At 40.5% G+C, this 27,810-nt stretch overlaps 1 protein-coding gene across 2 annotated transcripts; it reads left to right on the top strand.

Annotated features, from left to right (window-relative positions):
• The first annotated feature begins 612 nt into the window (after positions 1-612).
• ano5b (anoctamin 5b) lies at positions 613-27,810 on the top strand. 2 transcript variants are annotated; one of them, XM_080489944.1, is made up of 21 exons: positions 728-936; positions 6,566-6,610; positions 12,915-12,979; positions 14,361-14,468; positions 16,170-16,238; positions 16,736-17,020; positions 17,242-17,361; positions 17,847-17,962; positions 18,054-18,188; positions 19,801-19,906; positions 20,133-20,193; positions 20,670-20,821; positions 21,410-21,484; positions 21,700-21,925; positions 22,032-22,210; positions 22,401-22,498; positions 23,718-23,848; positions 24,015-24,220; positions 24,411-24,592; positions 25,327-25,432; positions 25,525-27,810. In XM_080489944.1, the coding sequence occupies exons 1-21, from the start codon at positions 861-863 to the stop codon at positions 25,750-25,752; spliced, it is 2,769 nt and encodes a 922-aa protein (XP_080346070.1). In that variant the 5' UTR covers positions 728-860; the 3' UTR covers positions 25,753-27,810. The 2 variants fall into 2 exon arrangements, with proteins under 2 accessions (XP_080346071.1, XP_080346070.1); XM_080489945.1 differs by lacking the exon at positions 6,566-6,610 and having other exon boundaries at positions 613-936.

Raw genomic sequence — 27,810 nt, 5'->3', positions numbered from 1 at the left:
AGTTGTTCTGACGTCATAGTTTTGTACACTTAATTTAACACATTTCAATGTATGGGAGAAAATGGTTTTGTTTTTGTTGTTTGAAAACAATATTTACCCGTAAACTTTTGTTCTTGGTGTTAATTAATTATTAACTAATAAAGTAAAGAAAATAAATCATAAAAAAAAACCACTTGAATCCGGATACATTTTCATTATCTTTAGCATTTTGATGACACATTACACTCGAATATTAAAAAAAGTATCGGCAATACTGGCCCTGTATTTACTTGGTATCGGATCAATGTCAAATCTTGCAGTATCGCACACCACTAATAAAATATAAAAGTTAGCGCACATTTTATTTTATTTTTTCGTGTGTGTGTAAATGAAATGCCCACCAGATGTCCTCATTGTGTTGACGTCTTGCCTCCAGCTCTTCATTTGTCTCTTTCTTTCAGGTAATCTCCTCACATTCACTACAAGAACCCTGCAGCAATATCAGACAAACCCATCAGCCCGACTCATTCGTATCCATCTCAGATGTTTCCTGTCCCCCTGTCTCCTGCGCGGACCCGCTCTCAGACACCACTCTCTGCCGACACAAAAACCTGCGGCCAGCCACTCCCCTTTATCGGTGCCTGGTGTCGTCGGGTAGCGGCTCGGAGCCCCAGCAGGGATCACTTTCTGTCACCATCGCCGATAGATTCTCAAATATGGTCCACGAATCCCGCATCGATCCGGGCCGGACTGCGTGATCCCAGCGTGTGATCGGCGATCAGTCTCACGGCGGAGTGTGGATCGATCTGCCGGGGGAGTCCACCGCATCCTCACCGCCGCCTTGCCCACTTTCATGACCGAGCCTCAGTAATAACACCACTATGAGGCGAATCACCGGCAAGACCAAGGATGAAACTTTGATCGAGCTGCAGAGCGCCACAGACTCTCAGATCACAGGTAATTCGTGATGAATATATATTTAGAGAGATATATTTCTGTTTGAGACATATTACAGCTTATGTCTGCCACAGACTTTAAGGCTGCATGTGGTCGCTGATCGGGGGAAAGTAGCTCGGGTCATGGTAATCACCAGCCCGATGATGTAATAATACAATTAAAATCGACTTTTGGGGAGTTTATCCTAAACAGATTAACATATAAAAGGTCAAAGCAGAGATCTAAAGTGCAGCAGACAACATGTAAATCCATATATAAATGGAATTTGTTCATGATATCCTAAATCTCTAGTTGTTTGTGTGTGTCATTGTTTGTTTGGGATGTGTGCAACAGCAAGTCATGAGTAAATGGTAAACAATACCAGGTCATCAGCAGCTTTACTTTTTAATACAGGACTGTCTTTAAAAACAACTGTGACCTCAGACTGCCAGGTTAATCCCAAACTGAGGTAAAAAAAAATTATACATATGAATAAATATAAAAGCAGGTTGTTCAGATGGTTTAATCCAAGCAATGCATACTAATACTAGGATCACACAATGGTGTTGTTACCTGGTTGAAGTTAGTTTAGAGTTTGTAGACCTTTCTCCCTTTGCGTTTCCCCCAAAGTCCAAAAACATGATTTCAGGACTAGTTGATGAGCTCAACGTGCCCATAAGTGTGATTGTGTGTGTGTGACACTCTTTTGTTTGAACTGTGAACCGGTCATCAGTCATTCAGAGAGTACCCTACCTTCACCAGCTCCCCAGAACCCGGAGTTGGATAGAAACAGTCAACAAGACCTTAACCAAAACCATCTACTTTATATCTCAAGGCTTTCTGGGGTGAATTAAAGTAAGAAAATGACAAAATGATTAAAATTGAATAAATGTTCCTTTCTTATACAATCTGTGAAGCTCAGTGTGTGTCGGTGCGTCTAGTGCTTGTTCTGAGAGAGTCAGGCCACACTGACCTTCTCCCAGTCATGTATGGCAGTCCATCTCACAAGTTTACTGTCCGGACAAATAAAAGTATGTACAGTCCTCAGGAAAAAAGAAAAACAGAGAATGGGCAAAGACTGATGGTTTCATTTTCTCTGGATGCCTACGTGATGTAACCGTGGGAGTTTGTGCTTCCAATTTCTGAGGCGACATTGTTGCGTGAAGAATACCGCCTGAGCACAGCTGCCTAACAGGAACAAGCTGAGATTGAGATTAGATATTGGAACTGTATACAATATACAGTTTACTAAGACTTGTTGTTGATTCAAAGGGAAACATGCTTGTCAGATGGTAAACACTGCTCTCTGCGGGTACTATCGATTGCTCTTAGAAGATCTAATTAACAATGCATGAATAGAAATGTCGGCTTTTACAGTAGCTTTCCATGCAGACAGATTGATGCACTTTAATGCAATACTGATTCTGACCAGTCTTTTGGAAATGTATCCTGACATATGAGATATGGGTGAAGCACAACTATCTCAAAAACTGAACTACCTCTACCTCGAGATGTTGACTTCATCTTCGTGGACAAACATGACAAACTTAGCACAGACAAAGATTGCTGCAGAGATTCAATGACTGAGTCCGGCGAACAGAAACCTGAATCCATTAGCTATAGAAAGATGAAGGATGTCTTGAGATGCAGTCAGTGTATATCCTGTATCTACAGCGTATCATTTGACCTCTGCTTGTCAGAGCGTAAGATGTGTTGAATGCATCGGAAAGAACTGGATGTCCTGTGATGAGAGTCCATACGAAGAGCGTGGTATTGATATACTGTCGATGAAGAGCGTGGATTTGGTCCAGTATTCTATCTCCATACTATTATTTGGTTTTAGTGCTGGTGTCACAATGATGGCCGCAACATTTTCTGCAGTTGTAGGTCATAGCAGCAGTTACACTGTGAGGTGCAGAGATATTTGAGATTGGTACATTGCTCTCAAACTCTGTCAGTATTGCTGTTACTGCAGAGTGTATTATATTTGCAAAATAACACCGTAATTATTCACTGGGACAGCGGTGATAATAAAAATGTTTTCCCCTGAAACAGTTCCTTCACCTATCTCCAAAAAAAAGCCTTCAGTAATGACATGAATCATTTTATTGGGCCTTGTACTGACCCTGACTTTTCCCCGAGTTAAATCACATTTGGTTGTTCAACATGAAAGTTTGATGATTCTCCCCTTTTTCATAGTTCTGGACTATCAAACAACATTTTACTGAAGTGGCAGATATTTGAATGAGCTTGAATTGGTTCAGGGTGACAGTGATGTTTACATAAGTGAGCCAGATTAGGATATTTACTCATCGATATTATTCATGTAATCTGCATGCAAAAGAGGTCTGCCCAGGCCCAACCCATAGACAAGAAAGGTGTGTATCAACACCTTAAGACCCCCCCCCCCCCCCATCCAGAGTGAGCAGGGATAGACTCCACCTCTATCGCTGTCCTCTGATGGATGATGCTGAGGATGGACTTCAGGTTTTAATTTTCATCCGTGAGTGGTCCAGATCACTGGAAGTCACTAAAATGATTTATTGTAACAATTATAAAAAACAAACTAAAGCATTAGCAATCCCTCTTTCTACAAATATTTTATGTTCAGTCGGTCAAGATGAGAGCAGACTCGCCTCACCTTATATCATGACGCAACTTTTAATTAGCCCTCTTGAATCCAGGCTCCAAACATATTTATCTCCAACAGCTGAAAGAACTGAAGTATTGAAGTGGCCCAGGCTATAGTAGCACTGACAACACCGCCTCAGTTAAAGGGTACTAAAAGCAATGAAAGACAAAGACCCTTTTATTCTCCAACACTCATGTCTTATCAAAGTGTGTTGAGTGACCCTCATAGAATATCAATCAGACACTTTCCATCTGCACTAGGTACCCTTTAATGTGTTAATTAGCCAGGCTGGTTAATAAAGACACGTGTCTGTTTACCTGTCCTGAGCTTTAATAGACCTGTCTCATTCTGTCAGAGCTTTGTTCAGGCTCTTATCGGGGCAGCCATTCAGTCACGTGTGAGCGTGGAAACGCAGACAGCAGAATAAAGGGGTCTCTCCTCACCCCGGTGTGTTTTATGCCCGTTACAGCTGCACTAACAGATTTAGAGACAAGTATCACTCATGGAGAGGAGATGCACTGAGAGATTATATACAGTTTGTCGGCTGGTTTTCTAAATCCAAACCACCTGACTGCGCCTGTTACATGGTTGTCCGGTAAATTTGTTTAATTGAGCTCACTGGGGTTTTTTTTGCCGTGGGCTGCCAGTTTCTTTCTGGCAGCTTTAAAGTACGGGCCATCGGCCAAATTTCATCAGACGATTTCTATATTAAACGTAATTGATAGTAATTACTCATTGTTTTTAGAGTTCCTCCTCCTTTTAAGGGGATCGCATGCTGCCGTCTGTATCTACGCCAATGAAGTCATCCTTCAGTCAGAGGTGAAGCAGAGCCAGAGTGTTGCTATGGAAACAGGGGTTGTAATTGCATTTATTTTTCTGATGGAGGCATGATACTGCATTGGAGAGCAGCCAGTAAGTCCCCACAACAAACAAGTAGACAGCCAAAGTAAAGCTGCTCGTGTCCTCACGACAACTTCATTTTTTAGAGTAACGTGAATATTCCGTCTGAAGTTTAGATCGGAGCCGTTTGCCTCCTGTCTGCTTGTGGCTCGCTCGCTTTTAACTAAACCACCATGAGACTTGTAGGTGGAGGACAACAGCCGCTCTCACTGACCATTGAAATATGATCTATTTATGTGAGGTTCTATGGGACAGCAGTGCCTGCAGGAGTTCACATGTACAATGTCACTAGGTTTAACAAGCATTTCCTGACTAGAGGACACTTTAAACCTCTTTCATGAAACATATGAAAACCAATGGGTCCAAAGGTTTTGCAGCATACATGCGAAAAGAAAAAAAACAACCTCCCATGAGAGCCAGCATTCATCAATAACTGTTCTTGTCCTGTCACCAGACAAACATGCTATTTTGTGTTTGTAATGCTGCAACTTTTAAAGATAACATTTCACCCTCGATTGAGCCTGCATGTGACTCCTTCTGTTTGTGGCATGGAAGCATGTTTCAGTTTGTCGGGAAGTCAATATCGTGAAGATAACATTTTGAAATCCTGTTTCCAATAAGAGTCTGATGCGAGCATGAAAAATGTTTTCTACTTTTTCTTTTTGCATGTAACTAAACTGACTAGGCAGGAAATGTGGGGTGACAGATAAAGAGAGGCTGTCATCTAATCGAAGACTCAGGGGCGAGTCTGAGCTCAGGATGTGGTTTCACTGTAACATGGTACACACTGCTCCTCTTGCTCTATCAGGACTGAACGCAAATTTCACATCTCAGTTTAATGTGGCACCATTTCTTATACAAAGGGCCCACCACACTATCCTAATGCACTCATCGAGACAGTCTTTTTGCCTTGCCGGTACGGGGCGGTGGACGGTTTTACGTATGCACCACGTCACTTTGAAGCAGAGTGAAATGTTTGTCACATTAATATTAATATACAGTATGTCTACATGCAGGTCAACCTGATCTTTCCTTTTCATGTCCATATGGCATTTAAAAAACTGCCCGGAGAGAAGATGTAGAGCAATCTGTGACATACTTGCAGGGTGTGATTTGCCGGGAGGGATTGCAGGGATCCATCTACCCCTGCTACACGAAGCGCCCCCTCTTGTACTGAATACTCTTAATGACAGGGAAAAAACATCTACCTTCCTTTGTCAAGTATACTCAAATGTTAGATAGCAAATTTTGGCTGATGTTGGTCTTCCATTAAAAGACTTCGCAGTTAATGGTTGTTGGGCTCACGAGCCTGAAAAGGCATGCTTTTAAAGGGCTTTTAGTTTAGAAGTCATGAATATAGCCCTGCAATTGTTGTACCAGTTACGCTCACGGTTATATTTTCCCTTTTTAATAGGTCTTAAAAAATGTGTCTATAAATGAGAAAAACAAGGTTTGAAATGTTTTTTATGTAAAAGCACAAAGGAAATGAGCAATACTGCATTGTGAGAAAAGCAGCTTGCCAACCGAGCCCAGCTCTCTTTCTAAATTCCCCGTCTGAAACTCCCCTCTCATCCTGCGTGTTGGTATCACACAACTTGAAAAAAAGGTTCATGTTTCCATTACGTGGTGCTGTGCACCAATGTATGAGGTCAAACAACTCTAGAAAAAGTGTGCAATCAGGGTAAAAAAAGGAATAGATTCACATAGAGTGAGCTGGTCAGAATCAGTGTGAACCAGCCTTGTGGAAGAGCTACTCAAGAGCTGTTAATGCAGCTTTTCATGAACATTACAAACCCACACAGGATGCTTGAGTCATAGTAGAAAACAATTTTTCAGTGTTACCGATTCAGAGGAACACTGCACGTCGTCGTTCTCGGGTTATCAGTGTTACTTTTGCAGATTCTCTGCAACAGATGGAAACATAGGTCTGATTGCCACCAGGGATAAAAGGCCCCGTTGGGCTTTTAGCGTGTTTGTTTTCCCTGTATTAGCGGCTTTTAGTGAGAGTCTGGCCCTGCCTTGTAAGTGAGATTCATTTACAGTTTGGAGAGCTTCAGTACTTAATAAAGCTGTGTGTTTTACATCTCCTAACCCTTTCCTGCTGTCTGTCCTTTAAAGATGGACCTGCTGTGTTGACGTCATACAGGATAAACCTGCACTCAGGTATGGGCAGATTTGAGGCTTGATGTGATGCCTGTCTGTCCTTTCCTCTTGTCCACATTCTCTGTTCGGCGTTCTCATGCTGACCTCGTCTAAATGGCAGACCACCTTTCTGCTTCTGCTCTGTTGTGCCAGTTTTTGCTCTGGTGAGTCTGCTAATCAAATCCAGATGTCCGTCTGTGCTCCATCAGCCTCCATCAGCCTCCATCTCAGCTTCTGCTTCACCTTCTGCCTTCTGGTGGCTCCTGTGCTTTCTATGTATTTATGGCTGAAGTGTCAAATCTGCATCCATGTGTGCGTTTATATGCTGCAATGAGGCATGTGCACAAGGTTTATAATTAAGGTTAAGTGATTTGACCATTTTTGCAATGAACACATGTGCATTTGCTGAGCAAGAGAATTCCACATACATAACCTTTTAATGTTAAATCACTGCCTCCGTCATCTGTGTCTATATTGTTATAAATCACTGAGCAGATGTGCAGAATTATAAAGTAGTGTGTGAGCTGCAAACACTTACAAAACTACCATTTTATAATGTCTATATATAATCATACCAAGATATACACCGCACAAAGAGTTAAAGTTCAGCACTCATATCTTATCTTGTAGATATCCATTTATTAAAGAGTTATAAAAATGGAATTAGTCATTTAGGTAAAATTACGTGATTGCAGAATATTTCTTATTGATATACTGCATATAATTTCAATATTGGTCATATTTAAATTCTGTCAATTGTGATCTTAAACTAAAATGGTTGTTCCGTGTCAGATATGTCAAGTGGAGGTAAAAACACAGTATTTGTCTCTGATATGTAGTGAAAATACAACCATTCTTCACCTATTGCTCTGAACCATTTCAGTTAGGTTATTTGAAATTCCCACAGTTTTTCCACAACAATGTCCCTGTATGCAAATCTACAGGAAACTTCAAAATGTGAAGTAGGTTAAAGTTTACAACAATTTCTCACTCATGAAAAACACACATTATCTGCTGTGCTTGTGTATGTGGGCAAGTGGGTGGCTGACTTGGTCTTTCACATCCTTCTGTTAGAGACACACTGAGCCCTGGATTGTGATTCAAGCTACTCTCTTTCATAATATTTGGTTGGATGACTCAGTGTGGTCTTCACTGAGTCGTCCTGACAGTTACACATATCACAGAGCGTCTAAAAGTGTATCTCAGCAGGAGCTCACGCATGTGTCACTGGGGTTAGAGGCACAATCCCTGTCTGCAGGCTGTCATAGGGAATGGAAATGGCAGTGTTGCTGTGTCTTTAGAGGACTTGACATGATTCACAATCACTCAGAGAAGCTCTAAAGGCTCTGCAGTTTCTTTGCCTCTGTATGATCAGCAACCCTTTTCTGGGAACTGATTCATTGGCATAAGTGACCTCTTTGGATTGACTATGCAGTAGATTTCCTCGAGTGTTCTATTTTTTTAATTACCTTGAGTGATCAGTCCTCATTGGCCTTCAGAGCTCATTCTAACGGAGGTTAAAACACTTAGTAAGGACCTGTGAGAATTTTAAGCTGAAGACCTCAAAGATACTTCAGGTTATCGAATGATAACATTTGTTCTTTAAAGGGCCAAGCTATGAGGTGAAGTAGGATGAAATGCAATGACGCAGTGCCGACAACAAAGGAAATATTTTGTCGAGGCCTATCAAATCCATAAGTTGTTGGCAGAGGGTAAATAAAAGTTACGGATCTGTGTTGTCGTTATGTTTCCTTGTGCAAATCTATTGGATTTTTTAATGCACCTTCGAGGGCACTCAAACAAGAGCAGGTTTTTGTCAAAGGTCAAAGTTGGGTCGTCAGTAATAACGGCCCTCAGCACAGGTGAATCAGGACACACATTATTGTGAGCTGCGGCTTTGCTCTGGTTGGTAAAAGGATACAACGATAAGACAGGTTCAGGGAAGATAATGCTTATTTAACGAGGGATGTGATAATTTCTACATTTTCACAGCTTATTTCTGCGTCCCTGCTTCGAACCAAATAAAAAAATGCACGGAAAGTTGTTGCCACAGCTCAGTAATTGACTAACTGGACATAGTGAAGTATTGATACTTGTGCACTGGGTTTTTCCAGGAAAAATGACTAGCTATCAGTTGTTTTGGGTACGAGTCTGGAGTCCGACAGTTCTAATTAATCAAGAGGCTTGTTTAGACTAAAATGAAGATGAAAACAAACAAGCTGCATTGTGGGTAAGGAAGACTCCAATATGTGAGGGGCTTGAAATAAAGTGTTTGAATACATAAACGTTACAGAAGTGTAGAAACATAACAGAAATCCTTTTTTATGATTATCATAACACACGTGTCTTGTGGCGACCTTCAGTTTCACGGAGCTGCTGTGGCTGGATATGCGTGTTGTTGATGTGTGGATGAATTTGGGGCATTCAGGAAATGACTGTTTCTGGCTGCGTGGGTCTTGGCATGCACACATGTGCAAGTGTTACAGCAGTATTAGTACAGCAGCAGAGCATTCACGTTTGAGTTTTTCCAACAAATTCAGCAGATGTTATGAATTAGACTTAACAAGGATAAACACCAACAAGGATAAAACATCCACTCGGTGAGATCATATCAAAACAAAGGAAAAATTTGTATCTCCCTTACTCTTTTTTAAATCAGGTCTTAGAATTTGTCAGAGGAAAAGAGAAATCCACGCTTTGAAAATTTGCTACACACATTCACCTTAAGGCACAGATTTCCACAGTGTGGGCCGATAACCCCCCCCCCCCCCTTACAGGGTTTGGACCACATTGGGCCCCCGACAGACCTCCCAACTGTCAGGCTTCACATGCTTTGTTTTTCATGCCATGTAATAATGTCTTGGTCAAATGGCACACTTCCTAATGTTGTTCATGAGTTATTAACCACTGATGGGATCCACAGGCGATTAAACACTTCTCATTGCTTCACATGCAAGTTTAATGCATTTTATTCAAATAATATAAGTATATGAAGTCCACAACCTTATTGTCCTTATTATACTTAGATTTGTTTAATAACCCAATTTCTCCCCATTACATTTACTATTAATTACATTCCAGAAGTGTGTGTGTGTGTAGCAACCAATAATGTAATAACTGCAAGTAACAAAATAATTTTGGTGATTTGGATGTAATAAAACCAGCAAAGTAGTAATTTAGCAAAAGTGTTTTTAATTGAGAGATTATTGCAGAGTATGTATCCTCAGTGGTGGCCTCGGGATTAGAGAAGCAAACTTGAGATTGAGAGCTTGCAGGTTCAAATCCTACAGCTGTCAGGTCACCACTGTGGGCAAGACCCTTGACCTCCATGTGGCTGCATCTCCGCGTCCTAGAAATAGGATTGGTCAATGCAGAAAAAGTGATTAGTTAATTTAGTTATTATGACAACTATGCTATCCACTGTCCCTATTTTAAATAAGGAAACTGTACAAAACATGCAAAAAAAGCAGTTCTGTATTATAAAAAATATCAGCTGCAGTTATTACATTTTGAAAGAATTACATTTGATACAATTCAGTGATAACTTATGAGGTTATTAGCAAAATGATGGCTCAAGTAACTTATTACACTATTGGCAAGGTATCGGCTGTATTGCATCTAAAATAGAAAAAAATATTGTATTATTGGCAGGTATTATGCTATTGGCTGTTACACTTGTGTTTTAATGAAATTATTACGAGTTTTACACTCCTCATTTCTTGTTGTCGTGATTATTACTCAAAAAAATACTAATAAAAAATCACCCTGGAAGACAGATTCCCCCTGACCCTCTAATCTGTCTGTGTCCACTCTGAAGCTGTCTACTGCACCGCAGTTTGAAAACCACTACTCTGAATAAATATGTTGCTCTGATTTCATGCTGGACTGTTGGTATATTTGCCGGCTTTCTGACATTTACAGAAGAGTCGCATCCACTGGGCCTGCTGTGGTAAAGTTGGTACAGTTGGTACAGCCCAAGGTGGGCGAGACCCCAGGTGGTAGGCCTATGAGCTTCTTGACTGGCAGGAGTTGCCATTGATACGCAAGTGTGAATATGTTCTGAATTAAGTGGATCTGACTGATCACGGGACGTGTCCTGACACTGCTACAGCTATAAAATGTGCTATAGAGAGTAAGTGAAGTCAATAACTTTAACAAGCCGCAAAAGTGTGATTGGGAAAAAGCTTGCGGGCTTTACTTTTACATGAGTTGTAATTTAGTTACTGCCCCTTCGAAGCTATAGTTCCCTGTTCAACATAAGTGGATGCTTCGTATTTGAATGAAGTGTCTTGCAGTTATCTATAGTAAATAGCGATCTGAGATAGTCAATAGTGTGTCTGCGTTGTAGTCTGCCATGGCTGCTCTTACTCACAGGGGGAGAGCTTCTCCGTTTTACTATTACTGTTTTCTCTCTGGAGAAGTGGCTACAGCGCTCTGCTGGCCCTTTGCTTCTGTTTACACAAGCCGGGCTCTGATAACTGGCTGTGCACAGTTGGACTAAGACCAAAAAAGTGAGACAAAAAAGGAAAGAGGGAAAAAGAAAAGCTTGTTAAAAGAAAAAAAAGTGAGCGCCGCTTCCCACGAGGTTCATGGAAAAATCCTTCGTTTTAGTCTTTTGTGTATCTTGGGGATTCCTACAGTTTTAAGTGATATGGGATATTTTCATTCCTTTCCAGTGAGTCTGGAGGCCTTTCATTAGCATGCGTACGCCACAGTGTTTCTCTGATTGGCTCCCGCTGCTGCCTGTCACAATGTTATGTCTAATCAGCGGTGGCCCTCAGGGTCGAAGCTAACCGAGTCTAAAGATCTTTGTGTCCTTAGAATGCTGCGTGCGTTTCTCTTATTGGAGGAGAGGGATTGGACCTCTGGTGCAGCAGCACCAACCTCAGCCTCCAGCTCCTCCCCTTCACCAGGGTCTTCATGCAGCCTCCCCCACAGGAAGTGAAGCGTTCCCACCATTCAGGCATAAAAAGGGAGCAGGCAGCTCGTAGAGCAGGGTGCTACATGAGCACATTCCCTCGCCTATAATCTGCCACGCTGGGAGAGAGAGAGAGGGGGGACCTACAGGAATGTGTGTGTGTGTGTGTGTGTGTGTGTGTGTGTGTGTGTGTGTGTGTGTGTGTGTGTGTGTGTGTGTGTGTGTGTGTGTGTTCCATGCTTTCTCATATCTCTGTGCAGCACTGTCTTATATGGCAAAAGTCTTCATTTGCAGGAGACCACAGGAATTTTATTGGTCTTTCAACTCAAGGCAGTCTGAGATGCCATACCGATTATTCGTTGGCTGATTACACTTAAAGGGATGGACTGGCTTATCGTTCATGTCTCACGCGGATATATAAACAGCTCATCTTAGCTTAAGTAAATGGCTGCATGTCTGTGGGAATGAAGGAGATGTTATTTTTTTTAAGTATTGTTTCCTTCTTTGGATTTGAGTGCATGTAAACAGGAAGGGTGAACATATGTTTTTGGTCAAATAGATGTTTCTTTCATAAGTCCTGCTGCTTTGTACATTTCTAGATTGCCTGAACTGGTGAAAGTGCACTCTTTCTTCACTTAAGTATACTGTAGGTACAGACACCAAACAACTGATTGAACTACTTTTTGGAAGTAAAACACGACAAATGACTTGGTGCAGCTAACTCAAATCTTCACATATGGAAATATCCCTCTCTACCTAAATGCGTAGCTCACGTAGATCATTTCAGGCAGTTTCTGCTACTGTAAGTGAGTTTAGAAGTGGTGAATTCTACTTTCACTGAACAACAAGAAAGGATAATACTTAAACCTGATAACGTGCTTGACCTGACCACACACACAGGATGCATTTGTATTCCTCTCAAATGTAAAAATAATAAAACTAAATTCAAAACATCTGTCAGACGTGTGAAGCCAGAAAAACACACAAAAACAAACAAACAACAAGTGTACATATGCTAACATCACGTCATCTGGATTTTTTGATGATAAATCTGCTCAAAACCTAAAATGAGCCTAGAACATTAAGAGGCTGGTGTCAAATTACATGACTGCCAGAAGCAGGACAACTTGAGGAAAAGTGAGCCTTCAAAGATGTCAGATGACTTGTTTTAGAGAGAGGGTGAGCTGACAGGCTCTATCAGGGTCCACTAATGGTTCTTTTGTATTCTGAGCCATTCAGTGATTGAATTACTAAAATGTTAAATAATGCTTGAGATACAAGAAAACAAGTGCTATAGATTAGATTATTGATCTATTGAGAAGAATGTGTGTAAATACAAGTAACATTTTTTATATGTTAATCTGCACAATTTTATCATTTTTAAAAAACAATATGTGTCTTTTGCAGATGACAGCAGTGGAAATGGAGTCAATTTATCATCAGAAGGGGCTCCACTGCCCGGAAACTCAGAGGTAAGTTAAGAGACGTATGGACGATTCAGCATGTTCACAAACTTTGTAAGGAAAATGTGTTAGACTTGAGGAGGGAGCTTTTAGATTATTTTATGTCAGTTGCGTCACAGCTTTTATTCCTTTATGTTCAGGCAGCTCATTCGAATCCACCCACCACAAATAATACAAATGTGATTCTTCATTTGGCTGCAGTGTCTCACTGCTTCTCTCCTGGCTGGAAAATTCATGTGACGATAAAATTCTCAATCAGTTTTAATTGTGTCGCTCGCCTATGACAGCTGATCGTATTTTTCCCTTTTAATGGAATGACCTCCACAGGAACCCTGAACAGACCTGATCTCCATACAGATATACACCAGTGTACCAATATAAGATTTGTCACGGCTTGATTGTTTATGAAACCTTTGATAGTTTGCTTGTAACTATCCAGTGGTTTCTGTTAAGAGTTTTCAGTGTCTTTGGCCTTGAGTGGGTGATACTTTGTTGACGCTGCTTTGATAGCTGAGTCACAAGACTTGTGTTTCTCAAAGAGCTCCTCTCTCTCTCTCTCTCCTCCAGCAGAGACAGAAATAAAGTGTCGCTGCGATGACGGGAGTCTGTTTTCTGTCTGTTTGGCTTTAATGCCATAATGAAGCCATTAATCTATTAATTGATTATATGAATTGTATTGGGTTTCTGTGACGACTGATTGTAGGTTTTAGTGCACAGAGAAATTATTTTCCTATCAGAGCTGATCCTTCCAACAAGGCTCTTTCTAAATTTCCTCATTAAGCCATATAATGACCGACAAGTGGTCTAATGAAGAGCGATCACGCCCCTGTTACAGGCCATCTGTTGGTGGACGCCTGTGCCTGATAAACATTCTGGGTGGAGTTCAGCTCACTGCTCCACACGCTGGGCTCTCAGAGTTGTGGTGAAGATTTTAAAGGTCTAAGAGGAGGGTTTGTTTTATTTTTACAGTTTACAGGAAGTGTGGCACAAACACTGACCTACATGGCATCACAATTCACCAGTCGCAAAAAACCCCATCTGGGAACACACTGGACACAGTGGAAAAGGGAAAATGTCTAGTTTTCAACAGTATTTCAAAGTGAGCCATACATGCTTGCTCTCCTAGAGGGTTCTTTTGCTCATGTGGGGTTGTTGGTTAATTTTCTAAACTATTACTACTACTACTAGGCAAAAACATTTCTGTTTGGTTCATTATGAGGCAATGTGACACGACTCGGCATAAGTGACCGTGGAGAGGCAACATTTTTACGACAGAACTGAAGTTGACAAATAACAACTCAAGTGCAGGCTGCCGTTAGGAGTAATTCACTTGTGTGTTTTTCCTGTGCTTCTGTCCTTCTATAAAACTGTGTGACCGTTTCTCTTGCAGACTGACAAACTGCATACAAGCAGAGACACGGTGTTCTTCAGGGACGGCGTTCGCAGAATAGACTTCGTGTTGTCCTACGTAGACGATAAAGATGGTGAAAAGAAGCAGGTAACAGAAAATGGGACGTGTAATTTGACCATTCAGCACTTCACAGTTCACTGAGATTATTTCACAATTTATATCCACGTCTCAGTTCATGGTACTCATAAGAGGAAGTGAGATTAAGTGTATTTTCTGTGGACATTTGCCATGTCATTTCATTTTTCTTTAAATGAACAGATTTTATATGCTTTTTAATGTTCAACAGTGTGATAGTGAGAATAAACTAAAAGTATCTCCTCAATGATGCCTAAATATGTAGTTTCTAACAAAATATACAGTATAAATGAAGTAAAAATCATGTGATTTCTTGATCACATGTTTGGAGGCCAGAAGAAGGGGGGGAGGTGTCATTTCAAACAATTGAGCCATTTAGTGTTCCCTTCATGAAATGACGTTTGGTTGGCAGCGCTAAAAATAAATTCCTGGCTCTCACAAATATTCCACACTTCTCATCAACATTTGAAGCTGTAAAAATCCATTTTTTTGGCTTCATTTTCAAATTGTTGACGCTGTAGAGAAACGCACCACTCAGAACTCTGACAAACTGGTTTGTAGCTGGTAATTGCCAGACATAGTAAATAGTGAGCTTTGATGGTTTATCAGACCTCAAAGACACACAGTTATACTTGTCCTCGTGGTAAATGAAGCACCTTCAAATGAGTGATAATTACATCACTTCTGTCTGTAGTAGAATATAATATTTGATTGCCTTCCCAATATAAACTTGATGACTAAAGATTGTGTGGATATTGAGGATCCGTTATATTTGCCGCTGGTTTCTGCTGCCACCAAGTGGTAAACACAGGCCAGATCAGCCATCTCCTGCACAACTTTATCCTCCTCAGGGTCACATGAGGCTGGGATGGATTTCACATAACAATGGTCAAAGGCAACAGTACAACCTGGACATGCTTGTTACTCTTCCATTGAAGGGTGAACCCAATTTATAAAAACTAGTTAACCTCAAACACATATTTTGACTGTGGGGAAAAAATAACTACCTACCTAGAGGAAACCCAGGTACGCACAGGGAGAACATCACACCGTGGACACAGGTTTGTTTTGCTTGCGGTCAAACGTTTTTGTCCCCTTGAGAGAACGTCCCCTTGTTTAAGTAGTCTGTAGGTTTATTAAATTATTTTCTATCTCTATATTTATAGTTTCTAGGCTTTCATTTAACATATTTGAATGCTTTTATACAATGTTTGAAGCGGACCGATGTACTTTATAGATCCCAGTTCAGATCAGAAGACTCTTGATGCTCTGCTGACCTCAAACACCTCAAACAAATAACATGATTAAAACCAGGATTACATCTCTATGATAATATTAGATAGAAAACAGGGTAATTAAGAATGTGTCTCCTTCTTATCTCATGTAACTGAGTCAAATGTCCTTGGTTTTGTTTCTTTATGACCGTTTTAAATGTCTCCTGAACCTATTCAGCTGTGTTTTAACAGTATTCAGTACTTACGTCATGACAACATCTGTATGCCTCTCTGTTACTAGGCTTCAGATTGAAGGATGAGCCCATGTATTAGTATGAATTTGAAATTAAACTCAACAAGCCACCCGAACCACATTGTAAACGATTCAAACGGGAGGATTGTGTAACTGCCTTGACATGTGAAGGTAAAGAAGCAAATGAATTCAGACTTTTTGGGTGTCTGTGGCTCACATGCTTGTGGTTTGTGTGTTTATCCACAGGAAAGGAGGAGGGAGTTTGAGGCCAACCTTGAGAAAGTGGGACTAGAGCTGGAGACAGAGGACAAATCAGTAAGAAATTCATCTGCAGAGTAGCTACGCCACCTAGTGGACCGACTACTGAGGCACACTAAAATCCTACGGAGAGACATCTTAAAGGGATCTGCTACATGATCCTGCCATTTGGGCTTCTCAGGCAGTACCTCCCACAGCGGTTTCCTCCAGATTGCCTCTATAAAAGGCTGGGGACGCTCTGATTTGCCAAATGTGTACAACAAAAGAAAACACTGGTGGGAACTACTCACACCAACATACAGAAGGCAGCATTCAAAATGAAAACAATGGGCAGTTTCTGCTGAAGGTTATAGAAAGTGGATTTCCACATGTGCAAATCTAAATTTGACAACCTTGGAGCAGGTAAAGCCTGTGATCTGTGGTGCCCTCCTAAAGCGCTGCTGGACACAGGTTTGGAAGCCAATGCGCTCTGGAATTAGGGATAATATATTTAAAAGTAATCACAAAGTTGCATAGCTTATGCTTCTTTTCTCATCACTGTCTTCTTCTTCCAGGACTCGAAAGACCAAAAGACATATTTCCTGAAGATTCATGCTCCGTGGGACGTTTTGGCTACCTACGCAGACGTGTTGAAGGTTAAAGTTCCCTTCAAGGAGAGCGACGTCCCCCATGGCCAGGACGTCCCACTTGAGTGGCTATCACACCCTTTCCGCCTGCCGGATCACATCATGCACCCGCAGCCGGACTTCTTCACCTACCCCTTCGACAAGAACAAGATGGACTTCTTCCTCATCAACGACAAAGACACGTTCTTCCCCCCGTCCACCAGAAACAGAATTGTATGTTTAATTGGCTTTATCATCTCTTTTTACATTATTAATAATTCTTTGCAATTGTAATGATCCAGTTGATCAAATGACGGGTTTGTTTACAGAATTTTTCTATGCAGAGTTGAACACTGCTTATGCAACAATGAAGCAAACCTTGCAACACATTTGAATCGATTGAAGTTAATTCCAAATTAATCTCACATTAAATCCCTTCCTTGTTATTAATGTAGGTGTTCTACATCCTGGCTCGCTGTCCGTACTTCAAAGAGGGACGGAAAGATAAAGACAAGACAGGAATCAAGCGATTACTCAGCAACGGGACCTACACAGCAGCCTTCCCTCTGCATGATGTAAGACACATACACTCAAGCAACCAACCGGGTTTAGATACTGGAACACTTTGAGAGTCTTTCTATTTCTGTGACTTCTACCGACACTTCCTGTAGAATGACGATGCAACATGCAATATTTATGAAGTGATCCAAAGGGTTCAAGTAACCCAGTTCCATATTAAGTACTTTGAATCAATATTTGCTCACTCAGACACAAGATTAAAAGATTACTCACAGTATCTTTCATCAAATTACAGACGACAGCAGAAGTACTTCAAAATGAATACAAAATGTATTATCAATTTTGTCTTTATTTTTTTGCTGTTAAAGTGACTTTTACTGCCTTAAATTAGTGTGACTTATTTTGGAGTGACACTGCATATCACACTTTTGCTTTCACTCTGGAGAAAAGGGAATAATACTGTAAGATCAGATGTTGAGGTTACCAGAATAGTTTGAGGATTTTTTCGCTCAGCCAATTATTGTGTTATGTTTCTCTTCAGTGTCGATACTGGAAAAGGGCAAGAAATGCCGAGTGTGAAAGCGAACGCTTCAATCTGTACCAACACTGGGCCAGATTCCTCTGCTTTTACAAAGAACAGCCTCTGAACCTCATCAGGTAAACAGACATCTTCTATTTCCTCATGAAATTCAACATTGCAACTGATTGTCCAACAATGTCATTCTACAACGAGATTCTCTGGTTGCAGGAAGTACTATGGGGAGAAAATTGGGATTTACTTCGCCTGGTTGGGCTTCTACACAGAGATGCTGTTCTTTGCAGCCGTCATGGGTTTTATATGCTTCACCTATGGGTTGCTCAGTTATGATGACAACATATCCAGGTTTGTACCACCAGGAGGCGTCATGGAGCGCCCAGTGAACAAAACTATGTGGACACACAAACAAATGAAATTATTCTCGCAATTATTAATTTGTTCCCTTGAAGTTCTAAAGCATTAACCTGCAATGAATTCTGTGTTATACAGAGCATATTTCAGTGAAATTCCTTCATTTTAAACCTTATGGTCAGTGTTTTCTCCTTCTCCTGACTTCTCAGTGAGTCTCCACTGTTATAAATATCTCAACACACCCAATGTTTAGTCTGTAGGGGCTCCGCTTCAGGATATCAGAGCAAGAAAATAAAGGATTGTTTGATGCCTTATGACAATTCTTTACATGTTTTAATTGTATGGATTATTCCGCAAACCCTGTTAAGTACTTGCTGGCAAGAGTATAACAGATAACGCCGTAAAACTTTCATCAGATGTGCCATCCACAATCATGGCAGTTTGATAAATATTTCTCAAAAACAGTATAAATCCAACAATTAAACCTTTACTCGAGGTCTAACTCGTTACAAGTCTATTTTATTAGAGAGCAGTTTTACATTTATTTTGTAATAAAAAGTTTTCACCATTTAATCTTACAACCAACATTTGCATCTCTTTATAATACCTTCTCCAAGATTTTAGGTTCCGTAAATTTCCTTCCAGAAGTGCAGCAGTGATGTGAGATACTGGATAATGTTTTGATGAGTTGGAAGTAAAGTGTCTCAGTCATTTCCGTCAACATCATACGTGGCTGCAGTGTCATTTTGGAGCAGAGAGTTGATTTCGGTGAACTGTGGTGTCAAAGCCGGGAGCACAATATTAATGCTAAAGCCTGCAGTGGAATAGAGACTTTAATTATTTTTCATTTGATGAACTTAAACATAACAAAAAAAAAAAAACACGGTCATGTGGATTTTTTGGAGAAATGTTCTCTCAAGTGAAAATCAGAAAAATATAAACATAAAAGTCTGAATTGTCACATTCCAACACTAAATAATATATCTAGTGGCAGATGAATGAGAAACCACCTTAAATCATTCTGTTTACCAAAGGTCTCAAATATTGGTAAAAAAATAATAATAATAATTTCAAAACTAACCCAGCAAGAAAACAAAAGTCAGCAGATAAAGATTGTTTATCTATTTTCTAGTCTCATCCAGCAGCAATACATCTTTTGTCTTTGTGAACACTGTAAACTAAGACGTTTCACAGTCTCAACTGGTAACTCTCAGGGTTCCCAACGACATGACTGGAACACTGAATACACAAAAGAGAGAAAGAGATGAACCCAGTACAGTCGGGGGCGGAACGAATCAACGTGAGGCACAAGACCACAAACACTGTCGAAAGCACCGTGAAGGAAACACAGGTGTGACACTGGGAGGTCAGACAGTGAACAAATGGAAACGTACTAAGAGAAAGAGAAGCAATGATCATCGAAAGATGGCGAAGCACCGGTGCTTAAAATAAAACAGGAACAAAGGGGAGTACTGAAAACACCAAAAGCAACAACAAAAAAGAGTGACTTTACCATGCAGCTCTGACATTTAGAGCTCCACTTATATAAGCCGTATGTTTTGGCTTTGATTGTATTCAGGTTTATTGGTTTTGTTTCTCTTTCCAGCAAAGAAATATGTGACGCTGATATTGGGGGCAGCATCGTGATGTGTCCTCTCTGTGATAAAAAGTGCTTTTTCTGGAATCTCAACTCCACTTGTCTCTCATCCTGGGTAATTGTTTTACTTGGTTGGACATGTATGTGTGGATTAATAAAATTAAATGTAACTTCAAAAAGAGGGGAAATGATTTGTTGTCAGATTTTAGGTTTAAAATCTTTGGGTCAAGCGGGTTTAATTGAATTAAACATAAAATAAATAGTTTCCCACTGATTAACCAGTATGTCACTAACCACCAAATCACTAAGGAACGTATCTTCTCCCATGTTCTCTCTTCCAGCAATCCCATCTGTTTGATAATGAGGGGACGGTGTTCTTTGCCATATTTATGGGGATTTGGGGTGAGTGTCAGTCTGTGCACCTCATACCTCATCCTGTGTTTAACTTGTAGGACAGATTTTCACAGTTAAAGCCTTTTCACACTGAAACGTCCACCTTTACCAAAACCGCTTCAGCCTGGTGCAACTTGCCAACGCAATTATGTTGTTATGTATGAGCGGGAGCACAGCCTGCCAGCACACTGCAGGCCAGGAGTGCATAAAAAAACAAAACAAAGTCCGTTCACCAAGAAACGATGACTCATGGCACAGCTGAAACACATTACACTTCAAAAAGCCAACACAGGAACTCTCTGTTTTTAATTGGAACCAAAGTCACAATGTGATGAGGGTCACATAAGATTTGGCCAACGAAAAACGGAGATACTGTACACAAACACCTCAGCATGAGAACAGTGACGTATTAAAAGTTATTTGACATTAAAAATAAAGAAAAAGGACTGTTTGCACGTTACGGTTTTGTTTTCTTTCTGTGACAGTGACTCTGTTTTTGGAGTTTTGGAAGCGGCGCCAGGCCCGGCTGGAGTACGAGTGGGACTTGGTGGACTTTGAGGAGGAACAGCAGCAGCTTCAAATTCGGCCCGAGTTTGAGATCAGATGCACAAACAGGAGACTAAATCGAATAACACAGGTGCATTGCAGCATTCACTCAAACCATGTGTGCGCGATGCTTGTTCAGTTGGCAAATCATTTGACATCTACTTGTATTGTTGTTTTCGTTGGTGACACAAAATGACAGTCAGTGTTAGTCTGTGTCTTGGTGTTGATGTGCGTCCGCAATGAATCAAATTACTCACAAGCTTGTTGACGTCATCCATAAAATCCACGAGTTCCTTTGCGAGCTTAAAAGCTCATAAAACAAGCAACTTAATTTGTCTTAAACACAGTGAATGCTTGGCTTGACGCTCCCACCTGATTCCTCTGCAAACAACTAAATCAGTCCACCTGTGTGTCCTGCCCTCTGTAATCAGTTTCTCCACCCACAAATGAGCCATCCATAGAAATCTAGTTGAACTAAATAACCAACATAAATCAGATGTCTTTTCTTGTACAAAGTTAGTTCAGATAAATATTCTACGAGTTATAATTTGAAACCTCATTGTTTTAGTTCTGATGAACCAAAATTCAGTTGTGTAAAATTTTCATAAAAGAACAGATGAATACAAAAATTGGCTTCTACACTAATAATAAATCAGTAAGTTAATGATTCATCTTCCAGGAAATGGAGCCATATCTCCCCATCACCAGCAAGTGTGCTCGCTTCTGCCTCTCTGGAGCCACTGTTATATTCTGGGTAAGTGATCATTATTTTATGGCCAGGATATGGTTAAGGTTAGACAACTAATATTTCCTGCTGTATTTAAAATAAGATTGCAGGAAATGTGTGTATGTCAACGTACTGTGTCCATAAAGCAGACACATAATGTGAGTGTGTGACAGTGAGACAGCATGACACAAGGCAGACGGTGATTTGATGCCCGGTCACATAGCATATGTGTGTCTTTGCAGATTTCTCTGATCGTGGCCTGTATTATTGGGGTCATAGCATACAGGCTGGCCGTGTATGCAGCCTTCGCAAGTATCATCAAAGATCCCATGAGGAAGATCCAGTTGGTGGGCAGATTCATAACTCCACAGCTGGCGACCTCTGTCACTGCATCCTGCATCAACTTCGTCATCATCATGATCCTCAACTTCTTTTACGAGAGGGTGGCCATCTGGATCACAGATATGGGTAAAGAGATTTCATCAGACGTGCAGACAATGATAGGAACACACATTTTAAACCATTACTGATGTTGTTGACTTAATGCCGTCTTTATTTATTTATCTTCCTGCAGAAATCCCCAAAACCCATCTGGAATATGAAAACAGGCTGACCATGAAGATGTTTCTGTTCCAGTTTGTCAACTACTACTCCTCCTGCTTCTATGTGGCCTTCTTCAAAGGGAAGTTTGTGGGTTATCCTGGTCAATACTCTTACATGTTTGGCAAAATCACCAAACTAAGGAACGAGGAGGTGAGCTTTTATAGAAATTGAAACCCGCAAGACAACTTTCAATACAATCTCTTTGTGCGTTGAGTTGTCTCCGATGAAAAGCCCCATGATAAAACAATAAACAGCCTCTTCATTGTATCATTGCGGCTCCATAAACTGAAGTTTTGTGTGAAATTTTTTTTTTTTCCAAAAATGTGTCTTTGTGTCCCAGTGTGACCCTGGAGGCTGTCTGATAGAGCTGACCACACAGCTGGTGATTGTCATGGTCGGGAAGCAGCTGTGGGGAAACATTCAGGAGGCTCTGCTGCCGTGAGTCCATCAAATATTTGTCCTCCATCCACACGGTCAACAATCCACTGGCGCAGGCATTCGCTCACTCAGCCATAACGAGAACAAAACTTTTCAGTGCATAAATTTCACCTCACAAAATACACTGGCGCACATCAGTTATACGTCTGTGTTCATCAAAAATCATCTCTGATCCCTATAAATTTACCGCCTCGTTGACTTAATTCAGAGTCTGCTGTACTATCTAGAGAAAATTTTTGCATCAAAATGAAAGTGACTACAAATGAGAAAAAACAAAATACTTTTCTGCAGATAGCCGAATGCTCTGTGCATTGATTATTGCCTCTAAATGACATTTTCCTGTCAAGTCATGACAAATTATAATCATTCCATGTGTATAAATATGTGCTGTCGCTGTGTCTCGAGTGAAATTATTATTAAGAATAAAAATCTCCATTAATAAAAGCAGAGAACCATGTCCAGAACCTTTCAATTGAAGAATTAACTTTGGCAGGATGGTTGATGGTTTACATATGAGAGGTTTGTAAAAAGAAATGTATCTGCTTTTTATGGACTTTGACGTCTCGTAATAATCAACTGCAGTCTGCAGTGCAAAATTAATGAAAAACCTAACAGCATGTTTTTCTTCTTTTTTTTTTTCCCATCTTCTATATTGATTTGTCCAACTTCTGGTGACAGAGGTCTGGAGTCTATCCCTGCTTGCATTGGGTGAAATACAGGATACAGCTAAGCCAGATAATGTATAAATCCACAGTGCAAGTCATGGGGATAGAATCAGTTTTTGTTGAAGTTTTAGGAGTCTGTGTGTCTTTAAAGACTGCAGCAGAGACCGTCGAGGTTCAGGGTGTTTGATGATCCCATTAATATAGATCTGGCCTTCTACTGTATTGGGTCAGTGTAAATGTCACACTTTACTTATTTCATAGTTTATTACACACTTTCAATTAACCCGATGTAGATCAGTGTACCGGAGATGTCCCACATGTTAGGAACAGAATGTAATTCTCTTGTTTCTAATGTATTCAGTCATTTATGTGAATCAGACGATCACGGCAGACAAAATGTGACTTATTAATCTCATAGTTTCCGTTCTGGTCATATGATTATCATCCCGCTCTGGAAATCTGTTTATGCTCAGCCCGACGTCTGCTGAAACAGTTATGTAAAGTGTGCCGACCAGATTTTTTTTCTGGGTCCTTCTTTATGGACCTCTTGACAGGTTGATTCGTAACTGGTGGAGCAGCAGGAAGGGCCGACACAACCATGAGAACCATTACAGCCGCTGGGAGCAGGACCACGTCCTGCAGAACTTCAGCCAGCTGGGCTTGTTCTACGAGTACCTCGAGATGGGTGAGTTATGTCCCTTTTCTGGCTCTCCGAAGTATGAAAATATAAATTCCAAGTGACATTTTTACAGCTTCATGGGGAAATGTCCACTAATGGCTACTCTGCATCGCCCTTCTGTCTTTTTCTTTTCCTGCACCCTCGCTGTCTGGCTGCTCTCCCGGTCATTCAGTGGTCCAGTTTGGCTTCATCACTCTGTTTGTGGCCTCCTTCCCTTTGGCTCCGCTCCTGGCCCTCTTCAACAACATCCTGGAAATCAGGGTGGACGCCTGGAAGTTTACCACCCAGTTCAGACGGCCGGTGGCATCCAAGGCCCGAAACATCGGAGCGTGGCAGGAGATCCTCAACGCAGTGGCCATTCTTTCTGTCGTTACAAACGTGAGTTATTTCTAAACACATTTCTTTACTTACTGTATTCTAATTTATGTTTTTGAATGCATGATAAATATTTAACATTATAAATGTAATTTCTTAACATAATTTGATTAATTTATATGTCCAGATCAGTCTGAAACTATTTCAACATGCAGGTTTCAACGCCAGTCTTTTGTGTTTACCTTTATTCCAGGCTTTCATCATGGCGTTCACCTCAGACATGATTCCTCGCATGGTCTACCTGTATGCTTACAGTAAAGACGCCAGCATGAGGGGTTACATCAACAACAGTCTGTCCATATATAACATCTCACAGATACAAAAGGTCAACATGCCGGAGGACGATTGGTTTGATAACTCCACCACCACCTGCAGGTCGGACCGCTTGTTTTTGCATCTCACTGTGTTTTTACATTTTGTCAGATCATTACGGATAATATTTCAGGAGGCAATATCTCATTCACAGGATAAACCGTGTTTCTAGGTAAATAGGTAAACTTGTTTCTCTTGATGATCAGTTTCAGCATCTTCTTGATGCAGGTTCACCATTTTCATCATGCTGTTTCAATTCTTTTGGGTTTAAAACCTTCCTAAGTATAAACTGTACGCTAATGAATACATGTAGATATTTTACTGATCAGTTTATCCAGCCAGCGTTTATACCAACTCTATCAAACAACATGGGGTCACGTGAAGCTGAAGTTATCCCAGCTGACATTGATCAAAGAGCCGGTCCGCCGTAGACAGGTCCACCTTTCACACTGCTGGGCAATTTAAAGTCACCAATTAACATAACAAGCCTGAACACCTTCAGACAGCCCACATGTGCGCATGGAAACAAGTAAATGTAAGAAGGCTTTCCATTCATTCATCGATCTTCTTTGCTGGATTTCAGCTGGCCTTTGAACTTCACTGGGGTTTTTTGGAAGTTTCAATGGAAAACAGTCTGTGGGCTTTAAATGTGCAATTTATGTGACTGATACATTGGACTTTCTGGACCTTTTGCGAATATGAACTCTTGGAATAATGAAACTATTAAAAAAAAAATGTTACAGGAAAGGATTTCTTCACAGATGGTTTGATATTTCACTGATTGTTGTTCCGTGCAGATATCGTGACTATCGTTACCCTCCCGGTCACCAGAACGAATATACTCACACAATGCAGTTCTGGCACATTCTGGCAGCAAAAATGGCCTTCATTATCATCATGGAAGTAAGACTTTCCTTTTCTGTCTCTTCCACTAAGAATACGTCAATGTTCATAGCAGATTTTACATTTACCATGCGCTCACCTCCTGTTTGCAGCATGTGGTGTTTGTGGTGAAATTCTTCGTGGCCTGGATGATCCCGGACGTTCCCTCAGACGTGAAGGCTCGGTTCAAACGAGAACGCTACCTGATCCAGGAGTACCTGCATAATTACGAAGTGGAGAGGCTCAAAATCCAGCTGAGTGCCAGCTTCATCACGGAGCCACAGTCCGAAATGTCCTCGATGACGCCAGACAAACACGAAGTGTTGTCTGAGTGCCTGTAACCCTTGTATCACACCAAGTGGACATGACTGGGACTCCAAATGCAAGGGCTTCTGCCTTTGAAATTAAAAAAAATTAAAATTATAACTTACTTTTTGAATGGATGTTAACACTTGCCAAGATATACTCCTATATTAGGATCCATGTGCAGGCAACCCATGCAATGTTAGTTTTGCTATAAAACCGCTTATTAGACAGATGAAACATTTTTGTGCCATAACATAATTTGTGAAAGATGTGAAGATCGAGAACGACAGCAAAGGGCAGAAAGATTGTAGCTTCCAACTTTACTCTTTTCTCTCATCTGTAATGTCATCAAACTCTGCAGTTGTCACAAAGAATCATCGCTGTCTGTGCTGAAATAGGAAACTTTTGTGATTTGAAACCTGTGACAGTGTGTAATTAGTCGCTGAAGAGCTCATCGTGATGTCAGTCTTTTTTTTTTTTTTTTTTGTCTGCATGTTATTCTTCTATTGCAGTGACAAGATGAAGGACAGTTTAGATGCGTGGATGTGTGTCTATTGTAAAACTGTGGCTGGAAATGTAGGTAATTTAACAGTGAATGTAAAAAAAAAACAAGAAGGCTAACAAATGTTTAAACATATAAAAGAGGCAACAGAATTTTGTTTATTTCTTTTTACAGGCCACTCCTGGTTGAATTGATAGTATATAGTTTTAAATGCGTCACTGATCTATAGCTGGGCTATTAGACTCATCAATTGTGTTACGTGAGTTTGCTACATTGAGGGAAAAACGTTTTTTTTAAAAAATGTGCAATCGAAACACCAAGTACCTCCATCATACTGCAGTGATACTGTAACAATCAGAAGTGTGGTGATACTGAAGTTTGGGACTGCAACGGAAATATGGTGAGACAGCAGCTGCCAGCTCAAGTCTCATCCTCCACATGTAACACCACCTTGCTGCGGGACCAATTATCAGAGTTCTACCAAAAGAAAAGACTGCATGAAGAAAACGTTGGCAGATCAGGGGACGGATGTTCTGTTTTAATACAATCACTTTGTGCAGAAGAGTTTTGGTTCTGTCAGCTTTGCTCCTCCATGTGTATGCAATAAATGGCCGTTGCTATTTTCAGATTGTTATCGTCTCTATAGACTTGCAGAGATAAACTTTTGAGTTCAGAAATCATCAGAGAGAGGTACTTTTTCTACTCTGGTTGGAAACACGTCAGTGATTTCAGTGTAAGAAATAGACTTTAACAATCAGTTTATACATGTGTCCTCTTGGTTTTTAAGTGTTGCTACAGATATAGAAAATAAAATCTTATTTAAATGGTCTTTAATTTATTGATCTGTTTTTGTCCCGTCCCCTGAATACTTTGTATGTACTCATTAATGCTCTTTGTTTTAAGCATTTTTTCTGTTTATTTGCAACACTAGTGTCTTTAGTTTGCACTCATAAAAGGTCATCAAACAGTGTTATATCAGACAGCTTGTCAAATCGATTGACTGATTTGAATAATTACTTCCTGAAGGGACCACAGAGATAATCTTTATACACTTTCTGTAGAGCGGTCTGCTTGCGCCTATCTCCAGTAATGTGGTCATGCGTCATGTATGTTTTATCTGTGTAAATCCCATTTTAGATTCCTGTGTCTTTGTTCAAGCTTGTGATTTTTGATTTATCGATGCAGATGATGCAATTATCAGCATTACAGGATTGTAAGCCAAAACCGAAACCTGACTCATCTCAATCTCAGGATTTAACATCTCTCCCATGTTTGTCGCAGGTTTGTGCAAAGGGCTTGACATGATCCGGCTTTACGCACGTGATCCCGCAAGGTGCATGACATGTTGACCAACAAACAAATGCCTTAAACATACGTGTGTCTTTGTATTTGTATGATTTCTTTTGTAATGACAAAGTTTCCTAACTGAACCTGACACCCGTCTCATATCAGTTGTTGTTGCTACTGCTGCTAGCCGTTTGCAATGTAGATGTTTCAAGCATGAACTGTTGGCATGTGAAGGTTTTTGTCAGTTCATCACTGAGCTCATTGTAGCCAATTAAATTTGAACTTGGTGAAGCTGTTAATACTG

Source organism: Lipophrys pholis (genome assembly GCF_963383615.2).
Source record: "Lipophrys pholis genome assembly, chromosome: 2".
NCBI classification, from domain to species: domain Eukaryota; kingdom Metazoa; phylum Chordata; class Actinopteri; order Blenniiformes; family Blenniidae; genus Lipophrys; species Lipophrys pholis.
Note: the sequence above shows the minus strand (reverse complement) of the source record. Positions and strands in the feature narration are given on the sequence as shown.